General features: G+C 54.3%; 1 protein-coding gene across 2 annotated transcripts in view; it reads left to right on the plus strand.

Annotated features, from left to right (window-relative positions):
• PTPRS (protein tyrosine phosphatase receptor type S) overlaps positions 1 to 25192 on the plus strand; it is a 119936-nt gene that overhangs the window by 21704 nt on the left and 73040 nt on the right. For both annotated transcript variants that reach the window (XM_065748640.1, XM_065748641.1), the window contains exon 2: positions 10649 to 10809. In XM_065748640.1, the coding sequence (XP_065604712.1) occupies positions 10722 to 10809 (88 nt within the window). In that variant the 5' untranslated portion in view covers positions 10649 to 10721. The remainder of the gene's footprint in view (positions 1 to 10648; positions 10810 to 25192) is intronic.

A 25192-nucleotide genomic window follows, 5' to 3' on the forward strand; every position in this document is an offset into this window, starting at 1 on the left:
GGTCCCCAGCTGAGCTTGGCTGTAGTTCTGAGCATGGAGAGGAAGATCTGTGTCGTGGCACCGAGCTCGGGTCCTCTGCACGCAGGAGGGTTCCTCGGTGCCAGGGGCTGCATTCAATTCTTGCCTTTAGTTTTGGGTTGATAAATGAAGAATTTCCCATCTTTGATGATGTGCACATCGTGTGGCAGCTGACGGCGGGGAGCTCTGCTCTGTTTGCAGGGGCTTTGGGGCTCCTGCTTTGGCCGTACTTAGCAGCACTGTGTGGGGTGGGTCAATACCTGCAAATACAGATTAAGAGACAGAATGGCTTCAGCAGAGGGCTGCCAAAACTTGGAGTGCGCTCAGGGCTCCTCTTTCCTTTTGCTTTATAGCGATCCCTCCCTCAGCTCCTCCCCATGCCGGCTCTCCTTGGAGGCAGACTACTTGTGCCTTGAAGGGGAGCATCCAGGAACTGCTCCCGGGTGTCAGCATCAGAGTGCAGTCCCTCAGCCCCCCATCCCTGCAGCCCCACGCAGACCCCAGCCCTGCCCCTCTTCCCTGCAGAGCAGGGGGAGCTGAGCTGGCGGGGGAGCGCTGCACATCGATGTTCTAAAACAAACTGCAGAATCAAATACAAGTGGCAGCGGAGCTCTTTGAAAGCCGTTCAAAGGGACCTTGTCGATGTGAAACTCCTGTTCATGTTTTTCATTCCTCCTCCCTCTTCGGTTTGTTGATACAATCTTGGAGGTGGGAGGATTTACAGAAACGCACGCGTTTTCAAGCTGCTTCTTCAGACACTTCTTTTCCTTCGTCTGTATCGTTTGAGGCCAAACTCAGAAATACAAGCATGGAAATCAGAGCCCTCTTTACTTTACACCCCGAAGATCGGATTGCCGTGGAGGTGCCCTGCTGTGTCCCCACACCTCACTGCCACTATGGCCCTGCAGGGGACGTCCGTCACCCAGACCTGTGCTGCAGCCCCACTGGTGACTCCTGCACAGCTCCACGCTGCTGGAATGAGGTGTGGGTCCTTGGGGTGACCCATCCATCCTGACCAGGAGTGTTGAAGGCCATCCAAAGCAGTCCTGAAGCCGAATCATAGGGTCGTTTGAGTTTGAAGGGACACTTAAAGGTCATCGGGTCCAAGAAGAAGGGGAAGAAGCATCCTCCAGCCTGCACTGGAGCTTCACACCATTGGGGCATCTCTGCTGCACGTCGAGCAGTAACGGAGGGCTCCCAGAAGCTTTTTTTGCTGCTGGTTTCAGCATCAGCAGTGGGGAGATGTGCAGAGCTGCCTCACTGAGCTGCGGTTGGTGAAGTTATTGCCTGAGGCTCTGAGGATGCTGTGGTTGATCTCCACGTGGCTTCCTGGTTACTTGGGAACTGTGCTGAGTGGTGGTAGAGTCATAGAATTGTGGAATGGTTGGGTTGGAAGGGACCTTACACCCCCAGCCCCACCCCCACTGTGCGCTGGGTGCCCCCAGGGCCCCTCCATGAGCTCCTCCAGGGAAGGGGTGCCCGCAGCTCTGGGCAGTGCCGGGGCCTCAGTGCGCTCTGAGTGAGGATCTTTTCACCTCACATCTGGTCTCAATCTCCCCTTTGAGTTTGAAGCCGTTCCCCCTTCTCCTTTTGCTGCCTGGCTCTGTATAGTCCATCTCCCAGGCAGGGAAGACTATATTTGAGCAGACAGATTTTCATACAATTAACAAGTGAAGGCAAAACTTGTGGAGTCCCTTGGCTTCTCGTGCCCCAGTCAGCTCCTCGGGGTGCTGCACGTGCTCTGGCTCTGGGCAGTGCTCTGACACGCTCAGATTTGTTCTGGCATCGCTGCCCAGAGCTGCGGGTGCCCCATCCCTGGAGGTGCCCATGGAGGGGCCCAGGGCAGCCTGAGCTGGGGCACCCAGCAGGGTGGGGCTGGGGGCTGTAAGGTCCCTCGTGACACAGCCGTGCTGTGCCCTGAGCAGTCCCCCCGGGCCCTCAGGGCCGCGTGCCGGGGCGCGGTGCCCGGGCTGTGCTGCTCCGGCGTTGGTTTGGGGTCAGTGCCAACACCTTTACCTCGGTTTTTTTTGGGCTGTTGGGATGGTTGTTCTGAATGTCTGTCCCTGGAAGCTATGGAAAGCAGCGCGTGCTGTCCTGTTTGAACTTGTTGGCTGACAAGTTAAAAGGCTGTTTTGATCCTTCGGGATACTTAAAAAAAAGGTTTCACCTTCCTTCTCCAGTTCTGCAGGAGGGCTGTGCCAGCAGCTTTGTACTGCGAGTCTGTAATTGCAGCGAGCTGGGGCTGGTGGCTGCCCCGGGGCTGCTTCTCCCTCTCCTTTCTCCCCTCTGTGCAGACCTGCTCCCCGAGCACGGTGCCATGCGGCAGGAGCTGTGGGTAGGGCAGTGCCCACGTTGGGGATCCCTCTGTGATGCTGCTCGCTTTTGTGGGATGGAGAAGAAACCCTTCCTCTGATGGACTGCAGGGGTGTGGGCACCATTGGTCCCTTTGCTGCTCCCCGGTTTCCTTTGCCCTGATTGTGGAGCTTTGCATCTCAATGTCTTCTTTTTTTCTGGGGGAAAGGCAGCGGTGTGGGGCTCTGATCTCCTCTGTGTGGATGTCTCTGCGTCTCCTGGAAAGCTGGATTTACTCTGGAATAAGCTGGATCCTTCCCCAGAATGGTTCTGCTGGAAGAGCAGTGATCATCAAAGCCCTTCTAATTCTCAATTAGTCTGCTTGCCCAAGGCTTTTAACGCTGCTTAGATAAACTGCATTAAAAGTTAGATCTGAATTAACCTTCCCTTGCACGACAGCCCCGGGTGCAGCGCGGCCGGGCGCGGAGCGCGGGGTTACCAGCCCTTGGCACGGGGCTGCTGCTCCCGGGTATTTTTAGAGAAGATAAGAGATGTGGAGGGAGAGAGGGCCTTGTTCCAGGCAGCTCCGGCTCTTTAATTATGTTTCTGGTCTGGAAAATTATATGGCTCCTCGAGCATAAATAGAGGACGGGAGGGAACATAATTGCACCGCCGGGTTTCCTTGCGCACCCCTGAGGATCGAGCCGTGTTTGGCTCCAGAGGGAAATACAAAACGTGGCTTTGTGGCCGTGCCCCTGTGCTGCTCAGGAGTGGGGTACGTGGGGCAGGACAGCCTCGGGTTTCCTCTGCAGAGCAGCCCTGATTTCGGGAGGGTAATCAGAGGAGCACAGCGGGGCTCGCGGTGCCATCGTCCGTCACGGCAGCCGTGGGAGCGGCTCTGGCTCTGCAGGAGGAAGGGCGAGAGCGGCAGCTTTCTCCTCTAAGTGCTTTTCAAATCAGATTTCGGTGCACCCCGTGATTTTAAAGAGTGCGTTCAATTACGAAGCGCCCAAAGCTCTGCACTGCCGCCCTGAGCCGGGCAGGACGACCTTCCCCGGTGGGACCGCGCTGTGCGGGCACCGCCAGCCCCACCCCCACCCCCGTCCCGGCGCCTTTGGGACACAGAGCCCACGTGGGTGGGGAGGCCGACAGGTTCTGCTGGGAGATGGAAGTGAGGGGTCCTGGTCAGGAGGAGAAGCCTGGTTAATTGTGCGGGGAGATGGGAAGGGGCTCCAGGGAGCGCAGCTGTGGGCGGAGGAAATTGGGGCTTCGGTCTCCGACTGCGCGGTCCGGAGCCGTTCCCCCCGCGCCCCGAGCTCAGCCCGGAGCTGGACGTGGGGGGGTTTGCTTCTCCCCTTCTGCCTCCCAGCTCCCAGCACAAACGCATGGAGCAAAGCCGCTCTGTTTATTGAACACAAATAGAAGATAAAATAGTGGAAAACTAATTTTTTCACGCTCATTGGTGGGAAAGATTAAAATTATGCAAATCCTCAGCAGCGAGCTTGGTGCAGAGATAAGGGGATGTTCGAGTCGGCTGCCTGCCTGCTAATTCACTCATTGAAAACGAAATGAGCAGGAAAGCCGCGGTCGGTGCGCGTGGGCCGGGCCCCCTCCCCCTACCGGGGGGGTCCACTCGCAGTGTCCGGGCAGTGTGGGGGGGTCCACTCGCAGTGTCCGGGCAGTGTGGGTCCCAGCACAGCCGCTCAGAGCACGAAGTGATCCGCGGTGCCGTGGCAGCGCGTGGGATCACCCGCAGCTCAGCGCCCAAAGCCGTGCCGGGGTGCGGCGGTTTGGGGGGGGTCGGCTGTGCCCCAGCAGCGCTCAGACGGCCGCGTGCTTTCGGGATCGGCTGTCGCTGTCCGATGAGTATTTATTCCCGGAACCCGTGTTTGCTTTTGTCGCTGAGAGCTCTGGCGGTGCCGGATTTGTTTTCGTCTTTTCCCTCTTCGTTTCGGTCCCCGTGTGTGTTTTTGGCCGCGCAGCGCTGGCGGCGGCTCCGATCCCCCATGGCACGACGGGCAGAGCCCCGTGCCCCACATCGCACCGTTTGTGGGGCGGGGGGGTTCCCATCGCGCGGCAGCAGCGTGGGGTGTGTTATTCGGAACAGGGAGCTCTTGTTCCGCAGCTGCTGCTGCTGCTGCCGTTGGTAATTAATGTTTGAGGAATTGCAGATCTTCATTAGGAGAACAATTAGATTAACGAGAGAGCCCGAGACGAGGCTGCAGCGGGGAGGGGTGGGGTGGGGGTGGGGGAGCAGCGGACACAGCCCACCGAGCGCGGGGGGGAGCGGCCGCTCGGGGCTCCTGCCATTAAAAGCTGTAATCAGTGCCCGCATCGCTGGGGACACCGACCCCCCCTCCCCCCCCTCCCCCCCCTCGTGCTCGGGGGTTTGCTCGGCATCCCTGAGCCACGCGGGGAGGCTGTGAAATCGCAGAACGTGAAGGCGGGGGGAGGGAGGTGGGGGTCGGAGCCGCTGGGGTCGGGATCAGCCCGACGCGATCTCGCGGCTCCTCCGAAACCTTTCAGCGTCGGCGGGAGGGGACGCGCTGTCGGGTGGAGGCTCTGAGCCGTGGCACTGCGAGTCCGGGCATCCTTTCGCGAGCTCCGCGCCCAACGCTTGCTGCAGGAGGGATGCTGCCGGGATGCGAGTGCTTATAAATGTTTTAAGCAGCCTCGATGCTTCCCTGGTGCAGACGGGCTGCGGATGGGATGCTTTATCCTGGCCAATGACACTGCGGGCCGACAGCACCGCACTGCCCCGAGCAGAGAGGGAGCAAACTCCCACTTAATAGAGGTAATGCAGCAGGGTGAGACCAGGCCGGGGACCGGCAGCTGGAGAGCGCTGAGGATGCTGCTGCTGCTCCCAATTCTGCTTGTTTAGCAGCCTCTTAATTTTGCATCTCGTGCAGGACGAGGATTGCGGCGGAGCTCTGCTCTGCGGTGCATTGAGGGGACTCCCACTGCAGAGATGTGACAGGAGCCAGAGGCTCCCCTCGATAGAAAAGGCAGAATTACATCAGGGGGAAATTAGGCACCATGTGGAAGTGGCTGTGCAGCTCTGCTGCTGACCTTGAGGCCGTGGCCGGGCTGCAGGGCTCCCAGTCCCGGCTCAGCTCCTAAATCCAGGTGAGATCACGGCAGCGAGTGATGGATTGCTGTTTTCTTTCTCTCCTTCCTTAATCTCCCCTGCCTGGTGGATCTGAGATGCAGGTTTCTTATTGGAGCAGGAGAAAGGATTTGCTCATCCACTGTCTTGCAAGCTCCAAAGCAAATCCTCTGTATGGAGCTGAGCCCCGCGTGTAGGCTGGTGCAGGACTGGAGCACTGGGCATGGAGGTGGTACGGGAGCAGTGCGGGGTCGGGCAGCTCCGTGGGTCCTCGCGCTCATCCTGGGTGTCCCCAGGACCGGGCCCAGCTCAGAGCTGCGGGAAAACAAACGGAGGTGATGGATCAGTGCTGGCTGTGATGAGATCGCTCATATGAGAGCACCGCTGACATCCCGCACCAGTCCAGTGCCCCGAGCTGGCACTGATAAAGTACCCCATGTGTAGGGTAAATAACTCCTAATGACGATACTCCACCAGGGAATAGTATAGAAGATGGTATATTTTAAGTAGTTCTATATAAACAGTTATACAGGTAATACAAAAGAGAAGATGGCTCACCTTTATGATGACAAGGCTCGCAGAGGACTCCACATGGGAGGGATCTCCAAGAAGAGATCCTTCCCTGGTGGTGGTCAGCCCTTAAATGGGGTTTGAGAGAGGAGGAACTAGGCTCCACCCCTTCCACCCACACAGGTATATCACCTTCACCTGTGCTCCCATGGCTGACTTGGTGCTCACCTCAGGTGACCAATCAGTGGTTCAGGCCGTGATTCAGCAGTTCCCATACACCCATGTCCCTAATTAATTTGCTTTCACTTTTTCTTTCCTTTGGTGTTTTCACCTCTTTTCTATCCCTTTCCCAGGGAGGTGGAGCACTCCCCTCAATCCTACCGACCTGGGTGGAAAAGTGCCTCTTCCCCACTTGGACTCAGACACCAGGCAGCCGTTGCAGATCTGCTGGTGGCAGCGTGTTGTTGGGCTCTTCGTTGGCTCCTTTCTTCCTGCTCTTCCTGCAGTGCCCACAGCTCAGCTCTCGCAGGCAGGGAGCAGCAGCTCCGCAGCACCCGCGTTGCTGCCCCCCCAGAACACCCCGTGCCCATTGCTTGGGATGGTGCTGAGTGTGTGTGTGCACAGAGCAGGAATGGTGCCAGGAGGAAGGAGGAGCACACGTGTGTGTGTGTGTGTGTGCACTGAGCAGCTTCGTGCTCCCAGCGCTGTCTTAGTGTGCAGTTTCTTCTGGTTTCCCACATCGTAAAATGCTGTCATATTAAAGCACTGGGAGATGTGTGGATGAAAAGCAGTGTAGAGGACTGAGACAGTCCTGATCAAAGCTCTTTTTTTCTCCATCTGTGTTTGTTTCCCCGTGGAAGATAATACTCTGCTTCTTTCTTGTAAATATTGTTTTTAAGATCTAAGCAGCTCTACCATAGATAAACAGTCATGCTTAGCCATGAAGGGTCTGCTCTGACTGCCCTAATTGCACGTGCCAAGGCTGTGGCCTGTGTTTTGAAGCGGGCTGGGGACTTATTCTGAGCACACAGAGGGAGCCCTGGGAGCAGAGCCAGTTTTGGGGCTGAGGAGCGTGGTTCAGCAGGCTGCTAGGGCTGCGGAGCAGTAGGATTTCCCTGTTGAGATCTGTCCCTGGGCCGGCTTCCCCGTCTCTCGTGGGGCTGAGCAAGGTGCGGGGCCGCAGCACTCCCTCCTGCATGCTGATGGGGAGCAGCGAGGGCCACAGTCTCTCTCTGTTCGATGGGACTTTGCCAGCCAGCACTGCTGGCTGCAGGGGAGATGCGTGGCAGAAGCACTATGAGGGAGCCAAGCCCTCACGCTCTATTTCCCCAGGAGGCGAGGCTGGCACTGGCCAGAACTGTGGGGCCGTGGGGACACTGTGCCCGGTGGCAGCTCCTTGCTGCCAGCACTCGGGGCACAGCGTGTCCCAGGCCGGGTCCCAGCTGCTCGAGCCACCACCATCCCTGTCCCTGCAGGGCTGGGTGCTCCTGGGGGGAAAGAGGGGAGTGGGGGTTCCTCTCCTCGAGGGAGGTGGCAGTGAGCCAGCAGCTGCACTCAGTGCTCCTCTGTCTTTTCCTTCCTCCTTTCAAGAGGTTGCTAGGAGGAAATGGAGTGACCCACTGACCTGTGTTAATGCGCAGCACAAACGAAGCGTTGCTGCTGGAAGGAAGAGACCTGAGCACAGCCCTGTGCCTGCGAGGTGTTTGCTCGATTGATCTGGTTAATGGGAGTACTTCTCCCACAGCAGCCACTGCAAATGGAGACGTTTCATCATCTGCTAGATCCGCGTGGAAGTTCTTGCAGAAAACATACTTAGAATGGCCCTTCTCCTTTTTGCATCCAGGTGAAACAGAAGCGAAAGAATCCCAAATGCATTCTTGTGTTTTCAAGTTGCTTTATTCTGTGAGCCTGCAGTGATGGCACAGCCCTCCCTCCTGCTGAGCTGTGCTCAAATGCAGAGCAAACGCTTCAGCCGCTGCTTCCATGTGGTTAAGGGGAAGAAAGGTGGGGATGTGCTGCGCAGCTGCGAGCCCTGCCCACGGCTGGAGCAGTGTTTCCCACTGCTCTGTCCCCAGGCAGCGCTGGCGTGGAGGTAAATCCTCCTCCATCCCTTTGGATCCCCCAAGTAGCTTAAGGACGCTCGGTGTCCAGCACCCTCTGAAATGGGAGTTGCTGGGAGGAAAATCTTCAAAAGCATCTTAGCGGCTTAGGTTAAGTCGCTTTGACTCAATGGAACTTAAGCTCTTAAGAACCGTAGGTGCTTCTGAGCATTCTTCCCTTTGTGCCTAGCACCCTTGGGTCCCCGGGCACCTCCTGCTCCGGACCAGCTGGAGGAGCCTCGAGGGAGGCTGCTTCCTGCAAGCACGTCTCCATCGGATTGTTTTGGCAGTGTTCTTCAAGGCCCCACGCGCAGCGCTTCCAGGATGCACACGTTAGCATGCTTAAAGCTGGAGATCGGGCAGTTCACGAGAATGGATGTCTTACAGGAGCTCTTTACAGTAAGAATTAATCTTATTCCTGAAATGTGACCGTATCTAATACAAATCTGTCCCCGCCGGGGGCCACGGCTTCGCTTAATGGCATTGTAGCTGGGATTGAGGTCTGTTAGGTGACCTGCTGCTGCTGTGGGAGATCCTGTGCCAGAGGCCATGGGTCCGCGGGCAGACACTGCTGCTGTGCTTTGTGTGCAGGGACTGCGCAGGGGAGCAGTGCCGACCTGCAGAGAGCACAGACGGGGTGAGCTTCGCGTGGCCGAGGACGGGAGAGGATGGTTCCTGAAACCGTGGTGATGTGAGCATTCATCAGAGCAGTTCCCACTGAAATTCAGCACCGCCTGGAGGGCAGAAGGGCCCTGCAGCATGGCAGCTGGGTTTCCAAATGTTGTGTGGTTTGTGTCGTAGGGGAACCGTGCAGTGCACGAGTCTGCTTCCGTCCTCCTGTAGGCAGGGTGCTGCGAAGAAAGCCAGAGCAAATTCCCATTCCAGCCCCTCAGTCCCCGCGGGGCGGCTGTGTGGGCACACGTCCCCAGAAATCCCACAGCCCAGGGGACAGCGGTGATGTACCTGCTCTGAAGGATGAGTTGCTGGATTGAGGTTGACGTGTCTTAATATCTCTGCCAGCACTTTCTGTCTCCGTCAAGGGCTCGGGGAGCACATTAGCACCGGAGCGGAAGTGTCACCCTCTGGCATCTCCTTCTCTAATCTTGGAGCTGTTGCCATATCCCTTTAACCAGACCTTTGCTATCGGGGCTCGTTATGTGGCACGAAGAGCCATGCAGGATGCAGGGAGGGGAGCTGCTGGGCTCAGGGAGCGTGTCCCTGCTGTGCTTGTGTTCAGTTCCATCGCTGGGTTTGGGGCAGCGCAGCTCTGCGTCCGCTCCGAGCTGCAGAAGTCGCTGGTGTCACATGCAGAGAGTGGATGGGGATCAGTGACGTTCGGTGGCGTGTGCTGGGGCGTGGTGGGCAGGGAGGGATGGACTGGGTTTTGGTAAAGAACACAATTTCTGCAGTGCTGGCTGGGGCGGCCTCGTGTTTTTGAATCAGAGAGAACTTGGAGGGCTGGGGGAGGTGTGCTCCCATTGCTGCCCTCTGCAGCCCCGCTCATGGCACGCTGACGGGCTGTGGATGAACAGAGAGCAGAGAGCAGAGAGCCAGCAGGCGGGCAGCACTTGGCTCTGGTTGTTGTGCCGACATTGACACTGCACCCCAATGTGATTAACAGTTGCTGTCACAGCTATTTGTAATGTTCCTGGTCTGTGCTTGCCTCTGACAACCACAGAAGGAACCCCAGCACTTCATTCTGCACCCTGGGACCCCGTGAACCCCCCTTAATTCTGACTGCAGCCTCTGCCTGGTTCCCAGATCACCTCTGGAACGAACATATGAAGAGGTTCCCAGTGGTATAATCCAGATTTTTTCTCTTTTTGTAGAGTATGAGTATTTCTGCTGTGTTTTCATAAGCCAGCACTGAAGCGTGATGGATCCAGGCTAGCACAGAGCGCCCAGCAGAGGCTTTGTAATCCTCAAATGTAAAGCTCAAAGCTGCTCTCTGCAAAGTTTCTCTTTAGGGCTGGGTACATATGGGGACTTCTTGTTTATCATCACCTTTTTTTTAGTTCTTTACAGTTCAGCCTTGAAGAGGTAATGGGACCAAAAAAGATTAAAATGCCCCTTCACGTGGCCTGTCCCGATGGTTTCATGCCCTGATGTGCATCAGAAAGCTTCAGCAGCCTCGCTGTCCCTTCAGTCCTTTCAAAGCATTTGATCACTGTGCAGTCTCTCCTACCTGGCTTTTCTCCAAAAGGTGACAAACCCTGGGTTTGATTTTTAATTGTGGTAATGGAGAGCCAGAAGGGATTGGTGCAGATGTGGGAGCGCGGCCTGGCGCTGAGCTCTGTTCTGATGCAGGGCGGCTGCAGCCCACCATGATGCTGTGGCTGCAGCTTCCATTGGATCACACCTCGTATTTTCAGCCCTCCTGGGGAAAAGCACAAAGGTCTGGCACACGGGACAGGGAGCGTTGCTGAGAGCCTCCTCTGAGAGGTCTTTTCCAACCGGAATGACTCTGTGCAATTGGCCGTTGTCTCTGAGTCAGGAAGGCCAGAGCAGGCCGTGCCTGCCTGGCGATGCCGGCGGTGCTTCCCTCGTGGCCTGGCCTCCTCCATCCTTCCCCCTCAGCCTCCCTGCTCCTCTCCCTGAGTGCTCTCCTCTTCCTCCCCTGCAGGTGCTGACGCCGCTGTGCGGGCGCTCTGAGTGCTGTGAGCGGAGCTGGCGGGGGCTGACGGCCGACGCGGAGGATGAGGATCCTTCCCAGCCCTGGGATGCCTGCGCTGCTCTCCCTCGTGAACCTGCTCTCCGTGCTGCTGGTCGGTTGCGTAGCTGAAAGTAAGTGGCTGCTGTGCCTCACCCGTTTCCCTCGCCCATGCTTCACCTCCCTTGGTGGATGGCAGCAGAGCTGGCTGTGGGGCTTGGAGCCAGCAAACATCGCCCCAACATTTTAGCGTTATGGAAGTGCGTAGGACTTGACAATGTCTGCTGACTTTCCAGCATCTTTAGCTTTGCTGGGACCTCATGGGGCAGCCAGGCCCTGGCACTGGGTACGGGTATGGGGCTGACCCTGGGACTGCCTGAGAGCTGGGGAGGAGGGGAGGGGACCGCCTGCAGCTCTGCTTGGAGCCTTCCTCCAACCCCGTCCCCACGCACTGCACCCCATGGTCCTCTCTGGCTCTTCCCTTCCGGGGATCCGTCAGACACCAGTGACTGTTGTCACATTACTCACAGGGGCTGGATTCAACAACGCATCCAAAGAAAGAGCATTATGTTTCTCCTTCTCCTGAGTGAACCAGTTCCCTTTTAACACAGTTTTTAGCTTTGCTGCCTTTCAATTCTTGCTTGATAAAATGAAAAGGGGAAGGAAAAAAAAGAAAATCTTCAGCAACTCGAATGTAATGTTGACATGAAGGCTGATCGCTCGGATCAGTGGGGAATAGACTCTTCCAAGCTGATTGAATTATGACTTTTTTTGCCTCCCCAGAAAAGCTGCTTGAAGCTGCTGAGAGGGCTGCTCTGGTCAGCAGAGCCCTTGACAGCTTTTAACGTAATCACTCAGTTATCAGGGTTTATTAAGATGACACGGTCACTGGGGATTGAGTGGGATCCTCGACCTTCGTTGCTGGGAAATTCTTGTGAGCAGTGCTTTCTCTCCTCCTTGCAGTAGATGAGTGGGGATGTTTGCCATTACTTTACTCAGGAATTTTGTTCAGAGAGAAATGTGTATGTGCCAAAAGATAATATTTCCTTTTGTTCTGATCATTTTATAAGCCTGGGAGGTGAGCCAGACCCAGGTAAGTTTGATATAAGGCCACTTTGCTGGTGCGTAGCTTTGCATCATTCTGCACCTGAGACAGTGCTGCTGCTGTTCTTAAATCTGTCCACAAGACTTAGCTGGAGCTGCCTGTCCTCAGCACCAGGAGTGGTGTGGGGCAGCAGGGATCCTGCTGGGAGTGACAGCGTTTGCCCAGGGTCCCAGGTGGGTGCTCAGGTTCTTTATGAGCACTGTCAGGGCTGCGGGGTCCCAGTCCTGCTGCTGTTTGCTGTGACATTCCTGGGCAAATGGCTGTTGTGCTTCGTTTTCAAAGCAAGCAGTGCAGCTATGCAGGCGCAGATGGAGAGTTCATGTGTGTGACTTGCCTCATGGTATGAGCACAGCCCTGATTCATCTGTTGTGCTATCTGAACTCCTGTGAGGACTGGGGTTATTTCCTTCCTAAATGTGCTCCAAGCCCTGTGTTCCCACTGCTGGAAGTGGGCACTCTGTGGAGTCCAGCCTTCTCCAGACCATTGCTGTGTGCCCTCAGAGTCTTGGCTTTCCCAGGAAGGAGTGACATCATCTGCCCCCATCCTCTGCAGGGTGAGATTTGCTGATGCCATGTGCTGCCTGGCTGCTGTGGGGCATCTTTGGTGGAAGTGCACCTTCAGGAGGGGCTGATGCTGGTCCAGCCCTACTGCTTTCTGTTATTTCTCTCTCGTGTAGTTCTGCAGTGTCGTTGGATTCTGAACAATGAGATTTTGTGCTTCTTTTCTCCTGCTACTCGCAGATACGCACAGGGGAACCGTGCAGGCTGCAGGGCTTGGTGACCAAGGCCGGGCCTCTCTTCCTGCTCGAGGTACAGATGGTGTACCAGGAGGTTTTTCTCCTGGCCCATAGAATGTGTCAGCATCTCCTGATGCTGTGCAGCCCCGAGGTGCTGCTCGGTCCATGGCAGCTGCCTGCATTGCTCTGAGGCTGCAGCCGTGGGTGACTGCTGATGGTGGCTCAGTAGCTCCTGCTTTTAGAGGGACTGTTGAGTTCTGTGCCAGGCTGGGCAGCAGCATCCCAGTTCGTCTGCACTGCTCCCTGCTGAGGCATATAAACAGCAAACAGCTTTGTCTGTCACAATTGCAGAGACTGCGTGAGGAGCTGTCACTCTGTTCTGACAATGGCCTCTCCCATCAGATGGCCCTGGGCTTTTTCACGCTGCCTCTTGCTTAATCCCTTGGCCAGCATCCATTCGGTTGCGCTCGCCATGATGCTGACCCCATTTCCTGCTCCAGTTCATCATGAGGAGTTGCTCGGGTCACACGGCCCCCGGGGCAGGGCTAGGAGGTGCCAGGCTGTGTCCCCATTGCAGTAGAAGTTCCCATCACAAGTGGGAAGCCCCCAGTGGCTTGCAGCACCCCACAGCACCCCACAACACTGCAGCATCCTGCAGCACCCCACAGCACCCTGCTGCAAAGCTGAGAGCTTGAACTTGCCTGCTCTTCAGCACAGCATTGGAGAAGCTGTGGCCTCTGCAATCAAGGGGCCATTAAAATACTTCCCTTGCTTCCTAGGCTAATTGATCTCAGTCAGTGATTTAAACCTCTCTATGGCTGGAATGTTCTATTTAAAGGAAACTGCTATTTAAATTAAAAATCCGAAGCACCACACTGCTTTCTGCATGCTGCTCTTACTTGAGAAGCTTCCATTGTTTCTCCCATACAGCCGAGGGCAGCTGTAGAGCTGGGAATTGCTGTCTCCGGGGCCCTCCCTGGATGGAGCACGTCACCATTGTGTTACAGATTCATGTGGCTGTGCATTGGAGGGCTTAGAGGAAGCCAAGCAGCTGAGGTCCGGCGATGGGTCCAGGCAGCGGAGCAGCTCCCAGCTCAGACACACACACACAGAACCAAGTGTGTCCGTGTCCTGGCTGCGCAGCCAGCCCAGTCCTAAAACCTGAGCACTGAGCACAGCATCCGTGCACCACGTCCAGCATCCCACGTGGTGCAGTGCAGAGCCAGCCCAGCCTCGCTGTCTGCTCGGGCAGTGCGGGACCTCCGTGCCACCCGCGGGAGCACCGCGCGCCGTCTGAGTGCTCCTCCATGGCAGATAAAAAGCCACTTGCTGTATAGAAACGTGGTAATTTCTATAACTGAAATCAGCATGCTCGCTGTTTTCAAGTGGATTTTTCCCATTGATTAAAGCTTTGCGTTTTACAGCAGTGCTTTGCTAATTGGTACTTTGCATACACAGGGCTGGTGTGTGCGCTCTCCGCCCCAGCAAAGATTTAATAGCAGATGCAGCAGCGAACGTTACTTATTACTTAGGTTTCCTTCCTTTTATAAATCATGTTATAGAACACTTACTAGCACACTGGTATTACCATAAATAATTAAAGCTAAATTGCAATTGACAAAATAAAAGAATAAAGCCTCTTTTATGGTGCATTCCCCTGACTTTCTTCCCTGGTAATTGCCCTTGTTCCATCGTTAATTTGGAGAACGCAGTAATTCACGCCGGGCGCGTGCGTGGGGGCTGCAGTGCACAGCTGGCAGCAGATGGCAGCAGGGACAGAGAGCACGGGGACACAGAACATGTGCAGGGGTCGGGCAGGGGCCCACGTAGCCCGGTTTGGGCAGCCAGAGCAGCACTGTGTGTCGGGAGCAGCAAGGAGAGGTGCAGAGCTGAGCTCAGCGTTCAGCTCCCCTTGCTCGCAGGAGCGATTCCTCTGTTGTCTCTTCTGGGTTCTGGAAGTCCTGGCTTTGCCTGTTGTTGCCCAGGACAGCAGCTGTCATGTCAGATGGCTGTAAAAATTGAGGAGGTTCTGTCTCAGGGCTTGATGGACGTGTTGAGATGACGGCAGCAGGAAGATAATGTTCCTCTGCGTACTTTGAGAGCAGCTCCATCTCTGAGTGCAGGGCTGGCTGGTGATGAAGCAGTAGTGCTGCCCAGGGGGATGGAAGGTGGCACGCTGTGGTGGAGCTGAGCTGGCCCCACGAGCATTCGTGGCAGTGTTTGCATTGATGGTGGTGTAACCCCACCGTGGAGGTGGGGAGCTGCAGGGCGGCCCTTTGGTGGTGCACGTGGGTCACTGAGCGCTGCTCCTGCAGAGGTGGGGTCTGAGTTCACCCTCCTGGGATGCAGTGACCCCATTTCCCCCTCCTGGCCCCTCTTGCTGCTTGTGTTCCTTTGTAGGCGGGGGGACACCTGGTGTCCTTGCTTCTGAATTGCCCTTTCCTTTGCTGCCTTCTCCGTCTGCCAGCTGCGATCCAGCCTGCGGTTGCTGAGGGTGCTGGACTAGTTGTCATCCCTCTCAAGGACACTGAATTAAGCTTCTGTGTCACCTTGTTTAAGTGCCTGATTAAATTAAACCTTGCCTGCCTGGATCGAATGATGTCATTTTTTTTATTCTTTTTTTTTTTTTTTAGATAACTTAAATTGGGAAGTTTTTGTTCCTATAGGACCAGGAGAGGAAATAAATCATCTTTTGAAAGAGCTTCCTTGGGGGCAGGGGATGTCACCTCCCTGGTCTCAGCTGTGCCCCACACTGCAGACACTGATTGCATTAATCTGAGCCGAGGTGCACCTGGGGACAGAGCAGCCACGGGTGGTTGGGACCCAGCCATGGGTGTCCCCTGGTGAAGGATCTTTCCCCAGCTGGGGGTTCTTGCTGCTCAGCTTCGTTGGATGGCTAAGGCAGGGGAGAAGAGCATCTGTTTGTTGTGTAAACAAGCAGCTTGTGCGAACATGTCGTCTGCATGGTGTTCGTGATAGAGGGAATGTCTGTCTTCACCATACCTGTGTGCCAAAGCCAGGGCTTTCATCTGCATTGGATCTCGCCAGGAAGGAGGTGCCTGTTCCCTGTGACCTCCCTCTCTGGGTGCTTTGCACCAGGCGCTTCTCACGCACACTGCCAGGAAGGATGGCAGCTTTGCTGTCCCACTGAGCCCCTGGGTCACATCAGCTGTTTAGGGAGGTCCGTGTGCTCATGTCTCAAGACCAGCTAGGTGCAAGTCTTCTGGGTCACTGAGGGAATCTGTGAGGGTATTCCCAGCTTTTTGTGGCCTGGCAAGCCCACTGTTATTCTTAGAAGGCAAAGCAGAGTGCTTTTCAAGGCCACCCGACCAGAGGAATGTCGTTCTTTGGTGTGCATGGGATGGAGTCTGGGCTCAGATTGGCCCGCAAGGCAGTTTCCAAAGAACTGTTGTATTTACTTGGTGCCACTGCCCTCCTCTAGTCAGAGATGTTCTCTTGCAGCATAATTGATCCCAGTGCCCACCTTAGGCAGCTACGGTGCTCCTGCAGTGCAGCTGCCTTTAATTCGGGAGGACCTTAAAGTCCATGAAAGCAGTCATTTTACACCATCTGCTGCACGTGGGGGAGCTGAAGGAGCCAGGAGCATCCTCAGCCTGTGGCTGCACCTCCTCAACCCTCCTTCCCTCCTTTTGCATGTCTAGGTTTTCTTTTTCAAGCAGGGATTTCTCTTGCCATGGTTTTGTCTGGTGTCATTAGTCTTGCTCCTGGTCTGGGGTTCTCCTGCTGCAGTGCTGTTGTGCTCAGCTCCGTGGCGTGGCTGGGAGGAGATGGCTGCCAGCACAGAGCTGGACACGGCCAGGAAAGAGCGATACAAACGTGTGCTGGAGCATCTCCTGCTAAGACTTTGAAAGGGGATATCACAGTGAGCGATTTGAGCAGTTGGCACAAAGGAATATGGGCTGACCTTGTTTTCACAGTAGCATTGTGCAGAGCATTCTCAGCAGGTCCTGCCATGCTTTCTGCACACACACAACGACGACGTTTCTTGCGAGTGTGGGTCGAACCAACGCCACGCTCGGTTCATCTGGAATGCATAAAGTAATTTCTGTTTCCTTTTGAGGCCAAGAGGAAAAGTAAAGCTTTAAAAAAGAAATAAATAAATAGAAGGAACTGCAACTGGTTCAGCATTCCGCAAAGTTTCTCCAAAGTCCTCCAAACCCTTAATTGAGTCAGGAGCATAAAATTGAGAAGGGGAGAGAGAGGGAGCGCGTGTGGAGTGGCGCGAGCAATTTGAATAATTTATTGGCCTTTGAAGTTGCAAGAGAAATTTCAGCTGCCTTGGGGAGTAATTTCTCCCCATCCTGAAAGGGTTTCTCCTTATTTTAAGCTCATTCAGAGGATGATAGTTTTGCATTTTCTGCATAATTAATGAGCATAACTCCCCTCCACACTCACACAACCTCCGAAGAGTGTTGGGGTGATGAAACTTGGTGTTTTTTTTAATTAATAAAGTCAAATTAGTTTGACTGCGTCCTCTTCCTCCCTCACCTCCATCAGAATTTGTGGATTTATTCATAAATTAGTCTGAGCTTCTTGTGAAGAGTGGCAGCACTTACGCATCTTCAGGCACCGCTGTGACTTTTGGAGGAGCCTCCAGAAGTCGAAGTGTGTGTGCGTTCCGCGCAGCTCTCGGTCGCCTCTCACGTCACCGCGCAGTGAACCACGGCCACGCGGCCACGGCAGGACCTGCTCAGTCTGCAGAGCCGTCTGCGTGCTCCTTCCTTGTCGCTGTGCTTCTCCTCTTTCCTTGGGTTTTTCTGGCCCACTTGTCCCAGCTCTGTATCATGAGTCCATGCTGCTGTCGGTCCTCAGTTCTGCTGTTGGGGTTTCCCTTTTTTCTTCTCTTGTGGTGTGTGCAAATCTGAACGATAAATATTGTGGTTAAGAGACAGGAATGGTAATAACTCGTGGTAGGAGTCAAAGTTTGTGTTTCTTTATTGTTTGACCCATCAGTCACAGCTTCGTTAGGTTTTGTTTTCAGAATCTCCTGTTCTTGAGCTCCCTTGCCATCGCAGTCTCTTCCAATGGTGATTCAAGCTCACGTTGTGCTGTTAAGATGTGGAATAAGGGGTTTCAATCACGTGTGCCCCTAATTTCTTTCTGTTTCATAGCATATATGGGCTGAAGTCTGTTACCAGAGGCTGAATGGGAATGCTATAACAAGCTTTAGAAGATATCCTGAATCGTGTGCTCTAGGAATTGTGCCTTGCCCTTGTCCTGCAGGTGAGGAGATTTCCCCTCTTAACCTGAAAGAGAGAAACAACACTTAAATTTCTGGGAAGTACATACTTCAAAATGCTACCAAAACAACAGTTAATACGTTGGAACTGTAAACTGCTATGGAAAGGAAATGGAAGATAGCTTTTATTTACACAGGGAGAAGAATTTTGTGAACGTTGTGTTTATCTGGTGTCCTTTCATCCCCCAGTGCTGTTATTAGCCAGCACATCTCCATGGGCACCATCCCCAGCCCTTCTGGGCTGACCATGCACAGCCAGGAGCCTTGCTGAGTGTTTACATTTTGCAAAAGTCTTCGTCATATCACTAAATCGAGGATCAGAACTGACCTCTCTGATCGTATCCTTGGGGCTTCTGGCACTGCACTTCCTCTGAAAGATCATGAGATGCAGCAGCTTGCAGCAGTGTGTTTCCCCCACTGCTGCTGATTCTGCTGTCACTTTTCAGCAGATCAGGACCTGTGCTGGGCTATATTAAGCTGGCATGATCCCCAGGGACTTGGGATCTTTGCGTATTTAGCTTTCTCTTCTTTCAGGCTTGTGCCACGGGAGGTGGTTTGTCGTGTTCTGGTATCCCCCATAGACTCTGGCTCTTAAGTAACTCAGGCACAGCATCGGAAGTTGTGTGACAGCCGAGGCCTTCCTGGCTGCCTCCTGGAGGGGAGGGTGAGCTGAGCTTCTCCGAGATGCCCCTGCCAATGGTACAGCTGGAGAAGCTGTCCTAGCAGCATTGCAGGGCAAGGGAGAGCTCTCCACCTTAAGCTCCTGATTGCTAACAATCTGGGATTGCTGTCATGATGTTGATGGACAAGGGGCCCTCATTAAGTTGCCAGGATAGCTTCTTGGGTTTCTTGCTCTGCTCTGGGTTATTATGCCTTGTTAGAGGACTTGTGGACAAATATGGGATGTGATGTTGTTACAGTTGATTGAAAGCGCTTGCATAGCTCCAGGGCCCTGGCCTGCCACGTTGCTGGGGCTGCATGTGCCCCTGTGCTTGCTGGCCCTTCAGCAGTGATCCCAGGGCTGCCATCCTCTATGACAGCACTGCATGTCTGCTCCAGCTCTGGCTGATTGCAAGGAGCTTCTGTCTTCCTGGCATTGCATCGTGATGCCAGTAGGTGAGTAACAGTCTTGGATAGAGATGCTACAAAGACCCATCTGCACTGCCACCCACTTGCACCTTTGAACCTCCCAGGGAGGGAGAGTGGGACAGCCCTGTGCTGGGTGCAGGCAGGAAGCAGAGGTATCCTTACAGAACACCCTGTGAACTGCTCTTCTTGGCTGTATCACTGCCCACTCCCTGGGGCTGGGGCTGCCCTGTGGCAGTGACAGATTCCCTTTGTGCTGTGGATGGAGCTGAATCCTTTCTGTGCACGTGGATGCATGAGAGTAGCGTGAAGTCCTGCTGAAACAGGGTGACTTGGTTCTAGCTGCTGCTCCTAGGCAATAAGGTGCCATCCCATTCCTCAAAACTAGCAGTTTAAATAGACCAGAAGGAAGGATTCTGCCTTCCCTCTAGCCAGCAGGATAATGTGTTTTTTTCTCACCTTGGGTGTCAGAACTAGGAATAGATTTTGGTAGCCTCCGACTCATCCTGCCTCCTCTGCTGCAGGCTTGTACCTCCTCTTCTGAAAGGTCTGGATCTGAATGCATTGCAGATAGGAGCCTGACGGCTGTGTGGATGTGCCAAAGCCCAGAATGGTGCGAGCTGTGAAGGGTCTGCAGCCTCATCCTGGCTGCAGGAGAGGAGGGGGCTGGCAGCACGGGCAGGAGGGGGAGGAGGGCTTTGGGTGTCGGCCAGCTGGTGTAGTTGTGTATGAGATGAGTTCTTGCTCTTTTTCACCTATGTTCTGCTAGTCCTGCGTCCAATCCTGGGTCCCATCCTTCACTGCTGTCCATTTTGCTCTGTGGGCTTACGGGATAGGGGAAAACCTTTCAGGTGACATTCCCACATTCCTAGCAGGGGGAGCAGCGCAGACTTTCTGAGTCACAGAAGGACTTCGATGGATCAGCACCAGGAGGGTAGCAAGGTGGAAGTATTTCACTTCTAAAAAAACATCCTCGATCTTTTTTTACCCTCCGTTCCCCAACCTTGCCAGTCCCATCTCCCTGAAGGGAGCCAAGAGCTGCTGACAGTAAGAGGAAGTCTCTGTCTGAAGCCTATAATTATCCTGTCTGCCTTCCCAGAAAAGGCCAGTTGGGGAGCGAGCGTTCTGTGTCACGGACCGGCCCCGCGTTCTGCTGCCTTCCCAATTACTGCTTAATGGACTTTTTATGATGATAAGGCGACTGGGTTGGGGAGAAGTTATTGACGGGGAAATGGAATATAATTCACTCCCTGTTTGTTTGTTCTGTCAGAAAACCCTAATTTTAATTTTATTTGTGAGGCACTGAGAAACAACCCTGAGGGAAGAAGGAAAAAAGAAGCAGAACCTGTCAGTAAAACCCTGGGTTTCAAGGGGAGCAGTCTGCAGGGCCGCCCCAGCAGCTGCTTTCAGTCTCCCCGAGTCTCTCCATGCAGACCCTCAGCACAGCCTGCCTCTGTCCTGCTCCCATTTGCAGCTCTCACTCTTCCCGTGGAGGAAAGTGTAAATTCTAGAGCCATCTTTCTCTTCCCTACCCCTCTGGCGAGCTCCCCCGCACTCCAATGCCGTCGCTGTGAAGTGCATTCCCATTCCAAACACTGCATTCCTGCTCCCCACTCTCCATCTGTCTTAAATTTGGCTGCTCTGCTGTTTTCATCTGCTCCGCGGCTCGTCTCCTCTGCCTAATCCTCACTTCCTCGCTCTGGCTCTGAGCACCTCCCTTCTCCCCATCTTGCACCATTCCTCTCGCGTTCTCCCGTCGATCTCTTCTCTCCTTTCCCCCACAAACATGTCTGTGGCTTTGCCGGTCTTTCTCCCTCCTGCTCCCCTCATTGGCTCCATCACTGACAGAGCTGCTCCCGTGCTCCTCCGCCGCCCCCCCAGGCTGTCCCCAGCTGCTCGCCGGATCCTGGAGCGCGGGGCACACATCTGCTGCATGCAAGCAGGCCGCAGCAGCACGCGTGTGTCAAGCACATTTCCTAAACCAGCGAACAGCGGTGCTGAGCCGGCCCGGATCACGCGTGGCCCGGGAGGTTTTTAAGGGGAGATGAAGGCAGTGCCGTCCGGAGCTGCGGTTGCGGGAGTGCCTTGTGCTCCTTCTCGGATTGTGGGCCTGTCAGCAGTTCTGGAGAATGGAGATGGAGTTTCACTAGATCAGCAGAAAGTTTCGGCCCCAAAACCAGAGGAGACGTGGGGGGGAAGAGGGCTTAACTCTTTGCACGCCAGAGAGAGCCCCACGGAGTTCCCTGCAGGAATCACACCGGTTTGGCTGCTCTGGAAGTCAGAAGGGTGAGATGTCCTGCTGCCAGCCGGCGTGACCCGGCTGTTCAGAGGTTGCGAAGCTTCTGTCTGGCTTTTACGTTTTATCTTACCCAAGAAGTGAGTTGTGGAGGTCTCCAGGTTCTGCTGCAAGTGAATTTCCCTGGTTATTCTGGTCGTGCTGCGGTGTGGAGGGGCAGTGGCTGTGTGCTGCCCAGCTCCTTCGCTCGCAGTGTGTGGACGCGGGCAGGCAGGTGTGAGCAGCCAGGACTGTCACTGCGTGGTGGGTGGCAGACGGAGGGCTGAGGGCCCAAGGTCCGCGAGAGATCCGGATCCCAACTGAGGGAATGGTTTGGAGCCTGGCAGAGCAGATCGGGGTGTGCTAACGCCAACAGCTGAAGGACGTTGGCTGAAGGGGACGATGGCCTCCTCTTCTACCATTGCAGAAGAGCAGATGCTTGTGTTGTATATGTACGTGTGCAAAGCAGTGATGTTTTCTGATCTGTTCAGTATTTTGGGGCTGGGATAAAGGATGGCACTGTCTTAATGTGCCCCAGCTCCTGGTGGTGCAGGCATGCTCTCATGGTGGGCAGCTCCACAGGGAAACGGAGGGCTCGGCAGCACAGTTCTTGCAGATTGAGTGGGAATGGTGGGCAGAACGACACAGCCTTGTGCACTGGGGGCTGTGGTAAGTTAGCTAGCATAAAGAAAACGGCCTGCTGGCTTTGCTTTTGCTTTTTGCCTTTGTTCCTTGGCAGTGTGGGGTAGAGCCTTGGGTTGGTGGGACTGGTGCGTGGGCCTCCACCAGAGTGCTGGACTTGGGGACGCTGGAAACACTGGAAACAAAACCTTTTAAAATACGCATTTTGTAATGGGCTTTCATTGTCTCCGTGGATGGCTGCCACTGTGGGCGAGGGACCGTTGCAGCCAGGCTCCTGCTGTTCTGTGTGCTGGGGCCAGACGAAAGAATGAGTGGTTTGTCTTTAGTTGCCATCCATTGTGGAGGTGCTCTCCCAGAGGCGGTGTGGGGCTGTGGCTGTGGGGTGATGAGCCCTGAGCTGAGTTTTGCTGTCTCACATCAGCCCCAGGTCCCCTGAGCCAGCACCAGGGGCAGTCGAGCTCGGGCTGTTTGGGAGGATGTTTGAGCATTGATCCAGCAAACTGACGTGAAGTGCTTTGAGAATCAATTTTGTCACAGAAAAACCCAGGGAAGTCGATATTTCCCCGCTGTGCCCTGCTTCCCTCTGCCCTGCTGCTGGGGCTGACTGAGGGCTGGCCTTCCCGCAGGGCTGGTGGTGGCTGTGCTGGATTTACACAGCCCTCTGTGCTGCTGGTGCTTTGTTCCATTAGCCAAGCTGGGGTGGGCTCTCCCTTCAGCCCTCCAGGCAGTGTCTCCCAGCTGGAGTGCACTGGGGGATGCAGAGAAAGCTGCAGGTTCAGACTGTGCCTTTTTTTCTCCCCTTTCAGCTGTTGGCTCAGTGATGTTCAGCCTCTTTGTGCTTCTGTGACTCTCCCAGCACCCAAAGCACCTCTGGGTTCTCCATCCCATTCTCTGCTTTTGGCATTTTGGTGTTTCAGATATGGTGGCATATGGTGGCTGGACTGTCTCCCTCACTCCTCATCCACCACCTGAAATTCACCATGGCAGCAGTTCCCGAGGGACATTTAGGTTTAAAGGGTGAAATCCCCTCCTTTTTCCCAGTCCTACACCTTTCAAACTTCCTTGCTGTAAAGTTGCTCAGACTGTTTTGGCATCAGTGTCTCATTAGCAGGAGATGTTTTCTTTTTACACGATGGCATTTGAAGAACATCTTCTGCAGTGGTGTCACATGAAGGAATGAAGCAAGGAGAGGTGAGGCAGCAGCAGATTCCTCCCATGTGAGGAAAGCTGCCTTGGTGTGGGGTACATGGCTTGGTGCTTTACCACGTTCCTCTGTGTACGTTCCTCAGGGATGGGACCCCATCCTTACCATCTCATAGCTTCTCCTCAGAGTCTGCATAAGAATTCATCCCTGAATGTGCGTTATGTCCCTTCTGAGCAGCTGCTGGGAGTGCCCTGTGTCTCCAGGGGTGTGCTTTGGGAAGTGATGCCAACTGGAGGTTGTCTGTGTAGAGGTGGCCATGAGGGTGAGCTGATGGTCTCATCAGCTGCCTACATGGCATTGCCTTTGGCAGCGCTCAGGGATGCAGGGACACCTTGTTCCTGCTTTTGGAGGCTTTCAGAGCTGCTTGCAGAGCAGTAGCAGTATTTCTAACTGCATGTTTCACTGCAGGCTGGACCTGGAATGGCAGAGCTGTAGCAGTCCTACGCAGACGTAGGAATCTGTTTCAGCTTTATATCATCACCGCCTTGCCTGTGGTAGCACTGCCTTTCTGTGTTCCAGGGAGGAGAGGGCTGTTCTGCGATTGGCGTGGGCTGCAGTGACAAGTGCTGCAGTGACGAGGGATGCATAGGTGGAGAGCACTATGGGTGATCTGCCAGGGGGAGAGGCGAGAATCGAAGTCTGGAGCTCAGAGACTTGGGCAGTTTTAAAAACAATAATTTAGCTTTGATGTTCACTGATTTTCCAAGTGAGTAGCGAAATCAAATGGATTATTCGTTAGGGATTTTTCTTTTCTTTTGTGTCTCTCAGAGCAGCGTTGTCATCGGCAGCACAGCATCGCAGCCATCTCAGAAGAGCGGTGTTCACAGAGCGAGTCAGCTTACCTGTTAGCACTCAGTGAGTCAACAAGGCCCTAAAAAGGAGTGCTGAGCTGTGACTCCACTTTGTTCTCCATTTGGAGCACTTCCACTTTCTTCAGGACAAAAATAGAGCTTTATTTGTCCTTATTGGTGCTCTTATTGTACTGCTTGCACCCATATCAGTGTGTACTTAGCATTAAAGATTGTTACAGGCTTTTGTTTTCGGAAGTGAGTTTCCATCAATAAAGTGCTCTTAAGCCCTGGATGACTTTGGCTGTACCTTCAGAATTGACCTCTGCGAACTCGTCAGATTCTGAGCGCAGAACGGAGGAAGGAGGTTGGGTTGCAGGCAGATGGAGCCTGAGCTGGAGTTTGGTTCTGCCATTCTTGGATGGAAGACCATTTCCCAAGTGCCAGTGCCTCCAGTGGGACATGCTTGATAACCTTTAGCAGTAACATTGCAAAGAATATTCTGACCTCTAAATATAGATTTGGATATTTATATATCCAGTGCTTTGTACACAGCATTTGATGGGACATAAACAGCTCCAGCAAACTGTATTTATCTCCAGCATGGAAAACAAATGCTTGATTGCATCACATGAGCTCGCTCAGTGGCTTTTATTTATATACTCCTGGCCACATCAGGCAGAGAAGGGGGAATGCTTTCTTTTATCTTTCAGCCCCTAGAAGACCCTGGGGACCGCTCTCTTTGCCCTCTTCGTAAGCTCTTCGGTAGTCTGTTTACATCTTGTTTTATAGACTCTGAGTATGTACGTATAAATACACAGATTTCGCAGTCATGTGGTCTGCTTTTCTCAAGAATAACAGACGGCAACTTTATGATCTGAGTGATTTTATTTGAACACAGCTGTGGCCTCGTGATTTAAATATTTCAATAAATTTTAAACTAACTAGATGAGAGAAGGCTGTGCAGGGAAACAGGTTAGAGTATGGAAGGAAGATTTCCCTTAGACAGAGGCAGTATGGGCTCTGCACAGACACTTCTGGCCTTGTTTTCTTCCCATCAGAAGGCCCTTGACACCTTCCTGGATCGGAAAGCCTGTCGCAGCATCCTCCTCCCTCCTTGCAGAAGTGCTGTTGCAGACTGTTGGATGTAGGTGGGAGTCAGCATGGCAGGGGCTGGGGGGAGCTGCTACAAGCACGAGTGGTCACAGAATCACAGAAATGGGGGGATTGGAAGGGACCTCTGGAGATCAGCTAGTCCAACCCAGGTCCAGGCTGGCTAAAATGGCCCCAGGCTCCAAGTGTGTGCTCAGACCTTGCTGCACCTTTGTGCAGCTGGGTACGAGAGGACATGGCAGAGCTTTTGGACTACAGTGTTCTTTATAAGCTCTTCAGCTCACCCATTTTCTTCTGATGATCCTTAG

This window comes from Cyrtonyx montezumae, unplaced genomic scaffold (assembly GCF_038088225.1).
Source record: "Cyrtonyx montezumae isolate F1298 unplaced genomic scaffold, pur_monq_1.0 scaffold_51, whole genome shotgun sequence".
Lineage (NCBI taxonomy): Eukaryota > Metazoa > Chordata > Aves > Galliformes > Odontophoridae > Cyrtonyx > Cyrtonyx montezumae.